This window comes from Cotesia typhae, unplaced genomic scaffold (assembly GCF_013202065.1).
Source record: "Cotesia typhae breed Kobodo isofemale line unplaced genomic scaffold, CoteBio_Ctyphae contig_4, whole genome shotgun sequence".
NCBI classification, from domain to species: Eukaryota; Metazoa; Arthropoda; class Insecta; order Hymenoptera; family Braconidae; genus Cotesia; species Cotesia typhae.
Window position 1 is genome coordinate 2,709,936 of NW_027423748.1, and position 10,893 is coordinate 2,720,828.

The following is a 10,893-nucleotide window of genomic DNA, read 5'->3' on the forward strand; positions in this document are numbered from 1 at the left end:
AACGGCAGCCATTTTTATCTGGATCCATTCCTCTTTCTTTTCTTTCTCCTCGTCTACATTATATTAACAAATAAGAATCTTTTGTACGGTAGAGATGTAGGCTCAGTAGGCTCAATTTATGGTTCTGAAACCGTGATTTCGGCCTAACTTTGGTAAAAGCGGACAAAAATACCACTTGTAGGCTGAAATTATGGTTCTGATATACGCGTCATCGTAGTCGAAAAAATCTAAAACCATAATTTCAACCTATAACTCCTCCGGTAGGTCGTGGAGGCTCAAAATATGTTTTTAATTTTGACTCGGGATGTATTGTAGATGGTTTATGACTATATAAACTGATATATCGATACTGCCATTCTAATACGTCGTATCAGAAACGATTTATTTTTACCATTGATTCAATGGAATTCGACTGACGAAAATATTTTTTTGAAAATAGTAATTAAACTATTTGACCTATAAAATTTTAATACGACTCGCTTAATATTGTTATGATTCCATTTTTCAAAAAAAGTCAATTTGTCAAATTTTGCGGGATACGATATATTAAAATGGCAGTATTGATATAGATTGTTACATCAAATTTTGATAACTAGACTTTCATATTTTTAAATACTTCCTTTCACTCGCTCTACTTAAGTATGTTTCTCGAAAGTACTTTTAAGAATCACTAAAAAGTTTTTCAAATTCTCTCAATTATTTGAATGAGCGCACATTTATAAATTGTTTCAATCAGCGCTAAATATAAACACGATTCTTTATTAATAAACTGTCATTCAATCAAATTTTTAATAATTCGGATTAAAAAAATAACATGCATAGAAAAGAATATAGTGAGCTCACTTATAATCCATGTTGAATTCTCCTTTGAATTAAGTTTCAAGAAACAGTTATACTCCTTCGATATGCAAAGCATTAATTTTTGTACATGGTTCATGAAAGTATTCTATCAACTTTAATCTTCATTGTATTTTCATGTCTTACATGCACACATGGTCAGAATGTTTGTATACAAATTCCAACTTTCGTTACCGACAAGACACTTTTCACCAACTGAAAGTTTTTATTTTGTTTTCAAATTATCAAATGAATTGAAATCATAGAATATTTATAGTAAAGAGTTTACTAGATCTTATATGCGAGAGAAAATGCCAAATCGTTGTCACAAAAAACGATAAGTAACGGAAAAAATGTAAGAAATATTTCATAATCTGTTAGATTTTATTTCCTTCATATTTTGGAAGTAATATTCTAAGCAGATTATTACTGACATGAGCGTTTGTATGATTCCTGGTGCTGATTGCGATAAGCAACGTTACTTCCGTTTATTGTGGATTTTTGTTATTCCGAGGGTGGTGCCTTCCTATTGACAAGGTCAGTCCTCCCAACTCAAGGTCGATCGATTGCTTCAATAATTGAGTAGATATCGCTAAATGAAATATTATATAAAAAAAAATCAATGCTGTTTCTGGTACAATGCAAAATTACTTTTTGTACTATTTATTCAAATTGTTACTGCAGTAGATATTTTATAGATTCTTATTAAGGTTTATCACTTATTTATTTATTAACCACAGTTTTCATAATAAAACCACAATGAATTATAAATATAAAAAAATATTAAGAAAATTCGATGTTTAAAAAGAATTAATGAATTCCATAAAAATATATATAAGTATTATTAGGCGTGCAATATACTCGGTTACAAATTTAAATTTGGCTCTTACATGTGATAGCGACGGCGTCATAAGCACGACTGCCGCTGAATCGACGCTGAGCATCGGGCTGGGCGTCCCCATCTCGCGGGTGTCCCACCCAAGCGACTTTCCGTTGCACTGCTCCACGTATGAGATAATGTCTTATTCTGTCTCTTATTTAAAATATAATAAAAATTCTTCTATGAAGGGTAAAATCAATAAAAATTTTCTAATACAAACATAGAGTGATGAAGAAATCTAGAAAAAAGAAACTAATGTTTAGAAGTACTTTATGAAAGAATTAAAATGCGTATAACTAATAGGGTGATTCAAAAAAAAAGAATATTTTTTTTTTCGTTTGGTACTCTGAAAAATAGATTCCTAGACACCTCTAAGAAAGCCTCTCCAAGCATGAGTTCTTAATTGTAACGGGAAGGTCCTCCTTCTTACAGTTTTCTATTTTTTCTTATTATCAGATAGAAAAATTTATATCTCGCTTTCAACTACTTGAAAAAATATCTTGTTCCTTAGATTTTGTAGGAAATTGAATGCTCTACAAAAAGGTCTCTTACGATTTTTTCGTAAACCCAACCGTTTAAAAGATATTAACGGTTAAAGTTTGATTATTTTTGGGAAAATTTTTTATTTCTTATGAATTTTATAACTCAATGAAAAAAATCATTATGAATGATGAAACTCATAGTTTTGTAGGAAATTTACTGCTCTATAAAAATGGTCTCTTATGATTTTTCGATCAAGTTGAGCGTTTACGAGATATTCATCGTCAAACATCAATGCATATTAATTTTTCTAGTTTTTGATCAATAATTCGAAAAATTTCAATTTATTCTGTGAGTTTCAAGGAAATTTAGACAAATTTGAGTTTTTATTATAAAAGCAACTCCTATAGATGTTTTCTGTTCAAAAATTCATTTGAAAGTTTTTATTCTAATAATATTTTTTTTAAATTTTATCTTTAATAATTTAAAATCTTAATCGCGTTATCATTTATTATTATGAAATTTGTTCAGTGCGTATTTTTAAATTGTTTTTCACAAAATATACATAAAATTTTCGTTCGAGGGGATTTTTGTTTTGAATTCCATTTCTTCTTCTGTTTGTCTTCTGAAACTAACGCCATCTATGTTTTTTACTCTCAACTATCTTCAGTATCTACCCATTTAATACCGTATTTTCAGTGTTCCTAAAACTGATCATCTTGAATACGTAATAAAATAATTCATTTTAAATAAGTCTTATAATCATCACATAAATTTATTTATCATCAATTAACCTACAATGAATAAAGAAATACGTTTTATCGGAATACCTCTACAAAGAATTTCGGAACGTAAGTTACCAAAAGTGAAAGAGGTTATGCGTGTGTTTTTCTACCAACTTAAAATTTTAAAGTATTCAATCAAACAAAGTGCTAAAAATTCAGTTGACCAAGTTATTGAACTGTGGAGAAAAAATTAGATTCCAACTAGTGGAGCTCCTAATGCAGTCAAAAATTTCTTCGCTATCACAGTCAATGGTTAAAATTACAAAAAAATTTCGATAAAAAGAATTCAGCGCAAAACCAAAAGGAAATGAAATTTCAGACTGATCTTGAACAATTATTCGACATTGTGAGCGAAAAATCCTTAAAAGTGCTTGATGATAATATTAGAAAGTTGTATTTGGATCAAAAATTCGGTACCCATAAAGAGATTCTTTCTAATAATGTACCTGTATCAAACTTAACCACAACTATGATGGGAATAGATGAGAGTAGTAAGTATCTGAGATATTTAATTATTATAAAGTCAGGTAGTAGTGTAACTTTTCATAGATGACTAGATGACATTTGACTAGACAATTTTTGGAGTCCTTTCTTAATTATTTGTCATCAAAATGAATAAATTCTATACATTTTCTTCGTTTAATTTATAAAACAGATCTTATTCCAGACTTAGATTAACCGTCTACCAGTCATGCGATTGTTCCAAGTGAAAAATCAGAGTCGTTCTCTACGTATACATTAAGTGGAGTTACAAATTTTGGATCTGATTCAGAGTATGAACCTCCAATTCCGACAAAACGAGCAAAACTTGATGTCTTAACTCCTGAAGTCATTTTTGGACTCGACCGAGCTAATGTCAGCAGTAGAAATGCGATGTTTATTATTGCTCCGGTTTTACTAGCAGTAGGTATTAAAATTGAAGATACAACGCTCAGTTATAGTTCAATTCAACGAGCTCGTATGCTTCAAAGAGAAGACATTGCTAAAGGACTTAATGACAACTTTAAGACACACGATAAATACGTTGTGCATTGGGACGGAAAAATGCTGAATGACCTTGTTGGATCAAAATCTGTGGAATGGCTACCAGTTATTTTAACTGCATTTGGTACCGAACAATTACTTGGGGTTCCAAAAATGAATTCTGGGACGGCAGACAATCAAACATCAGCCATTTTATCGACATTGAGTGAATGGGGTATTACTAATTATGTTAAGGCGATGTGTTTTGACACGACGGCAGTTAATACAGGTAACTTATCAATGATAATTTAATCTAAAAAATATTTAATTATTAACGTTCTAGTTTAATTTTTATTGCTTACTGAATTTCACTTTTGAAATTATTGAGAATTATTTACTCATTTGGATTTTAAATATAATCTACAATTTGTTGAAAATATTAAATTTAACGATAGTTATCTATTTTCTTTATACAGGAATTCATAACGGTACATGTAAGGCAATTGAAAAGACTTTGGGAAGAGAGTTAATCTGGTTACCATGTCGTCACCACATTTTTGAGATCATATTGAGAAGTGCATTTGAAGTATATTGGCCTGTGTCATCTGGGCCAAACGTACCAATGTTCGGAAGATTTAAAAAATCATGGGATGAAATAAATAAAACTAATTATAAATCTGGAATTGAAGATACTGTTGTTGCTGATATCATTTTGGATAAAAAAATGAAATATCTAATTTAATTGCACAATCCTTACAGGTATGATTTAACTGCGATTTTAAGAAAAAAATTTTCTTGTTTCTGACAAATTTTTAATTGTTTTTGATAGTTACTACAACCCCGAGATGACTATAAAGAATTGTTGGAATTGTCGTTGATTTTCCTTGGAGAAATGCCTCAAGAAGAAATTTTTTCAAACGTCCTGGTGCAATTCATCATGCTAGGTGGATGGCGAAGGCAATTTACAGTTTAAAAATGTTTCTATTCAGAAATGAATTTAAACTTTCTAATAAAGAATTGGACGGTCTTCGGCAAATTTGTATATTTATAGTTACACTGTATTTAAAAGCTTGGTTTTCATCAACTTCTGCAACAACTGCTGCTAATCATGACTTGCAGTTTTTGAAAAATTTATTCGAGTACAAAAATATCAATTCATTGATTTCTTCAGCAACTTGTGAAAAATGATTTTGCATTTATGGTATTTAAGTGATGAACTTGCCATTTTATCATTATTTGACGATACCGTTTCATTGGAAGTAAAAAAATATTGTTGGAGCTGTTAATACTCGTAACGGTACAGATTCTAAAGCTAAAAATTTATAATTGATAAAAACGATTTGAATTCATTAACGCAAAAAGTCTGAGTGACTTTGTTTCTAAAAAGTCTTTAAATCTCTTTAAAATCTTTGATTTACCATATGACTTCCTTGATAAAGATATTGAATCGTGGCCTACTAATGACAGTTACATTGAAAATAAAGAATACTTTAACCAATTGAAAGTTGTTAATGATTCAGCAGAACGAGCTGTTGCATTAGTTAGTGAGTATAATCAATGCTTGACAAAAAATGAAGAGCAATTCCAATACTTATTGCAAATTATCAAAGAACATCGAAAAAACTACCCAAACTGCAATAGAGGAAATTATTTACAGTAAAAGTGTACCGTTATGTTGAAAATATTGAAAATTATATGGCAGTTGATAATTAAATAAATAAATTCTTCGATAAAAAAGTGAAACACATGTGAAACACACTAAATTGAATTATATATTTAAAAAAATGCACTAATTTTTTGTTTTAATGTAATCAAACATGTCCAAGACTAAAAAAACTAATTAAAAAAATAGTTCATAACATATTTCTATTCATAGAAACTCAAATTTGTCTAAATTTCCTTGAAACTCACAGAATAAATTGAAATTTTTCGAATTATTGATCAAAAACTAGAAAAATTGATATGCATTGATGTTTGACGATGAATATCTCGTAAACGCTCAACTTGATCGAAAAATCATAAGAGACCATTTTTATAGAGCAGTAAATTTCCTACAAAACTATGAGTTTCATCATTCATAATGATTTTTTTCATTGAGTTATAAAATTCATAAGAAATAAAAAATTTTCCCAAAAATAATCAAACTTTAACCGTTAATATCTTTTAAACGGTTGGGTTTACGAAAAAATCGTAAGAGACCTTTTTTGTAGAGCATTCAATTTCCTACAAAATCTAAGGAACAAGATATTTTTTCAAGTAGTTGGAAGCGAGATATAAATTTTTCTATCTGATAATAAGAAAAAATAGAAAACTGTAAGAAGGAGGACCTTCCCGTTACAATTAAGAACTCATGCTTGGAGAGGCTTTCTTAGAGGTGTCTAGGAACCTATTTTTCAGAGTACCAAACGAAAAAAAAAATATTCTTTTTTTTTGAATCACCCTAATAACTAAGGATCATGAAAGTTTTAATATGTTCTATTACCTATATACAGTATATACATAATATTAATAGCGTATCAAAGGTTTACAGGATGAATCTCCGGAGAGCGATGAATTGGACATGGGTCGTCGGCAAACGTGAACTGGCGAGACCAACGGCGATGCAATTATGAATTTATTCATTCCATTGTCAAGAGCTTAGCAAACCTACAAGAAATTTAACATGTTCATTTCTGTCTAAAGTCTGAGCAAACATTAACATGACCATTGGTACATATAACTGTTTCCCCAAGCAACTTTTAATTATTTACAAGACAATAAAAAACGGTCAAAAAAAAGGAGATAAAAATATAAATATAACGTTCGATGGCAGATTGTCCACTTTTTTAGGCTAATCCCACCGATTTTTGTTTTACTTCATGTTTCTTAGGATAGTAAAAATGTTTTCATGGATTTTTTTGAATTTTTTTGACCACTTGTTTTTGTGATACGAAGTTTTTCACGATTCAAGTTTTTTTTTTCAAATACTTATAACTTCGTAAAATATGCACCAATATATTTGAAATTTTTGCCCTCATCAGTTTTTTCATTATTTGAGAAAAAAAAAATTTTTGAAATTTATGCTTCGTTTAATTTTGTTGAAAAAACTCTCAAAAATCCTTTGATAATAAAATAATCATGCTTGGTATAATCGTCATGAAGCGTTCTATTTTTTTTTTAATTTTTAAACTTTTCCGAACACTTTAATAATCAGGTTTTACTTATTTTTTGTGATTTTTATTAATGCAATGAATGAATTTTAACGTTAATTACAAATCACTTGCACAGAAACTGAAAAATGCACAGTAATATACTATTGTATAATATACTATTATGTCATCGCGTCAAATGGATTTCGTGTTAACAATTATTATGTAAAATTTAACACTTTCTTGCGTAAGCTTAACACTTTCGTGTGTAAATTTCTTCAAATCGACTCAAAAAGTTAGATAGTTAGACAGATAGATTCACTTTATTTATGCCAAAGCCTAATGGCCAGATGGCAATTTTCTGGTACAAAAAACATGAGAAAAAATTTCAGACTACAATTTCAACATATTAAAATTATAATAGAATAAGATGTACTACAATGAGAGACAACATAGTAAATTTACAATATAGATGGGATGATAACAGAGGTAAATAATTATAGTATCTTAAAAAATAAATAATTAAAACTCAAAATACAAGACCTACTATTTTACAAAAAAAGTTTAAATTAACGTGATTTAACTAAAAAGGTCTACAAAAGTCATTAAATGTCCAAATTAAACAAGTGATCGAAGAGTTTATTTTTGAAAACTTCAAGACGATGAGAATTTACAATGTCTGTCGGGAGTTCTTCCCACATACGTATGACTATTACAACAAAAGAATTTTCATAATACGATGTAGTGAAATTAGGCATTTTGAAGTTCATATTATTTTTCTTTATCGCCAGTCTATCAGAGCAGCTAACCAAGCTATCTTCAACAAATAAATCACTAAGATAGTTGGGTTTTTCTTAATCTAACAACTTATAAAAAATAACAAAATGTAAAATACAAACGACGGCTTCTAATAGACAACCAGCCTAGCTCACGTCTAAAAGGTGTAATGTGCTCATCACGCTTCAAGCCATAAACAAAACGTATCGCTGAATTTAACGCACGCTGAAGTTTTTTATCTCATAAGATGAATTTGTTAAGAAAATCTAACAATAATCAATTAGCGGTAGAATTGTTGCTGACATAAGAAGTTTTTTGATGTTAATAGTAAGGATGTTTTAGCGTAATTTCAAGCTGTATAATGCTGAGTTTATTTTACTGTTTTAGAGGTATGAAAATTCCAGGATCGATTATAAGATAGATGTAATCCTGAACACTTGGCCGATCCTTGAGGAACGCCAGACGTGGTTTCTGAGAACCCCACCGGTACACCTTGTTCATCGACCACTGACTGGCTCCTATTAGTTAGATAGAAAAAGAACCAATTTACTGAATCCAACGAAAAACTCAATTCAACCAACGGTTTCAGAATAACCATAGAATCATCATAATCAAAAGCTTTGGTTAGATCAAATAGAACCAAAAGTGTTAGCATGTTGTTGTCTATAGCTTTACTGATGTCATTTACAAGATTCAATAGAGCAGGTTGAATGCCATGGTGTTTTCTAAATTCAGACTGGTACTTATCAACCAAGTTATTATTTTCTAAGTAATTCATCAGTTGATTAGCAATTATACGCTCAAAAACTTTACTTAGATGGGAGGTATTAGCTATTGGGCGCGTATCCGATAATGAACGCAGTGGAGACACTTTATTCAACGGAATAACAAAAATTTTTTTCCATGTCTGAGGAAGAATACCAGTATCTAACGACCTATTAAAGAAATTAGTAAGAAAGATGGTGAATTGAGGAATGTGATTTTTCAGCCAACGAAGGTCCAACCCATTCGGACTTACCTTCGGATTTGCTAAAAGTTAACTGCAAAGCTTTTGTAACATCTACAATATCAATCTTGGACCATGTAAAAGAGCATGCCACTTGACTATTATACAATAATTCTAATGATTTAATAAAATCCAGATCGCAAGAGGGATGCCGTCTTACTATCTACGCAAAATACACATTTAAATCCGAGCCATCGAAGAAATTCAAAGGAGACGAGGCAGAGGTTTAAATTAAGCCTAAATACTTTAATTGACTCCAGACATTGATTCCTTGAGGAAGGATTACCAATACATTCTTCAGATAATTTTCACGTGCAGAATTTAACCGAGTTTTAAAGTCTCTTCGAAGTGTTTTGTAACGTTGAAGAAGTATTGCATCATTGTTTCTTTTCGCACACTTAGATATAAAGTCACGTTCTCTACATTTTGCTTTGAGTTTTTTAGTTATCTACGGATTTGATGCCCTAGCAATTTTTTTCGATCTCAATGGTGCATGCTCATCAAGGGACGCAATGATGTTTGAGTAAAATAATTCCAATAGAAAATCTGGATCTGAATTATCAAGGACCCTTTTGTGAACATGGAGAGAGTGCAAGATTGAACTGCATTGCGCATCATGATTGGTATTAGTGAATTTTCTGAAATTTACAAGTTTATCAGCATTTTTCGGAGTATTAAAAAAATACTCGCATACTAGATAGTGATGTCCATTAATGAATGGTTGATCGGACTTATAAAATTGACCCAATTTGCATTTGTTATCCAAAATAACAACATCCAACCAGGTGGCTTTATTATTAGAATGATGAGTAGCCCCATGAGAGACGCAGTATAACGACAGCTCAAAAGTGAATGCTTTTAAATGATTTGAAGAATACGAGGACACTAATAAGTCGCAATTTAGGTCACTAGTAATAATCAGATTCTTATAACTAAACATCAAGTTCAAAATAATAGCAAAAAATTCATTTAATAGATTTCCTTTAGGTCTTCAATAGATAACTGAAAACAATAGATGAGCACCAGAGGATGAGATTACATCAAGAATTAAATATTCTGGTTGGTTTATGTGATCTGTGTTCGAAACGCCCTAAAGTTTTGCTTTTAGTGACTTGTGGATCAAGCATGCAACACCACCACCCACAAGGGGTGGACTGGATTCTGGATGCATTAGATCAAGATCCTTCCTAAAAATCGCATAATTATCCAAATTGAAAATTGAGATCATGTACAAATCTGAGCCAGGTTTCTTTTAGAGCAGTAACATGAGGTTTTGTATCAGCAACTAAATCTAGGATTCAGCAATATGACCATTAAAATTATTTATATTAAGACTTACAAGTCTTAAAGACGTGGACTTATGACTAGAGATATAGTTAAATCAGTATAGCGTTAATCATAATTAATTTGATTAAATCTAAATCGGAGCAAACTCTAATTTTTAAAGAGCTCTTATCTTTCTGGATAAAAATAGATCCATTCTGTACCCATACATACTTAAAATGCAAGTTTTTAGCTTTGAGTTTGGTATCAAGCAACTGTGCATCTTATGATCTGGAAATTTATTAATAAAAATGTTACCCCTAAAGGATTCACTAACAATTCCCGGAAACTCATCTTTTACATGCAGAATTTTTCGCTTCTTCCGAGCTTCAATGATGTGATCGCAGACATGATTCGATTTCATCTTAAGTATAAATGAATGCAAAACAGGTTTAGCTCTAATATTATTACCACTTCTATTATTACTACTACTATTACTACTACTACTACTACTACTACTACTACTACTACTAGATTTTCGTTTATTGTCTATTTTACGAATAGTTAAAATATCAGTCTTTAATTTAGGTACGTTAAGCACTTTGAAAACATCAGCAGCAATCTCCAATGACGACAAACGTTCAGTGACTACTTCAGGAATACCAGTAATTATTAACAGATGACACTTGAGAGAACGTTGTTGCAGTTGAAGAATGAGTAGAGGAACTTAGTTTAAGTTGAACAATTCACTCAATTAGAGAATTCGCAGTAGAA

The 10,893-nt window shown here is 30.6% G+C and overlaps 2 protein-coding genes across 15 annotated transcripts in view; one reads left to right on the top strand and one right to left on the bottom strand.

Annotated features, from left to right (window-relative positions):
• Positions 1-1,740, bottom strand: part of Mp (collagen XV/XVIII-type protein multiplexin) — a 622,917-nt gene extending 621,177 nt beyond the window's left edge. For 3 of the 14 annotated variants that reach the window (XM_074243332.1, XM_074243331.1, XM_074243328.1), the window contains exon 1: positions 844-1,680. In XM_074243332.1, coding sequence (XP_074099433.1) covers positions 844-854 — 11 coding nt within the window. In that variant the 5' untranslated portion in view covers positions 855-1,680. Of the gene's footprint in view, positions 1-843; positions 1,697-1,727 lie in introns of those variants that run through there. The other 11 variants (XR_012479230.1, XM_074243335.1, XM_074243324.1 and 8 more) reach the window with 8 other exon arrangements.
• A 776-nt stretch (positions 1,741-2,516) lies between these two features.
• LOC141527598 (uncharacterized) lies at positions 2,517-4,687 on the top strand. Its single transcript, XM_074243165.1, has 3 exons — positions 2,517-3,473; positions 3,650-4,234; positions 4,422-4,687. Exons 2-3 carry the CDS (start codon positions 3,856-3,858, stop codon positions 4,685-4,687), a joined length of 645 nt encoding a protein of 214 aa, XP_074099266.1. The 5' UTR covers positions 2,517-3,473; positions 3,650-3,855.
• The last annotated feature ends 6,206 nt before the right edge of the window (positions 4,688-10,893 follow it).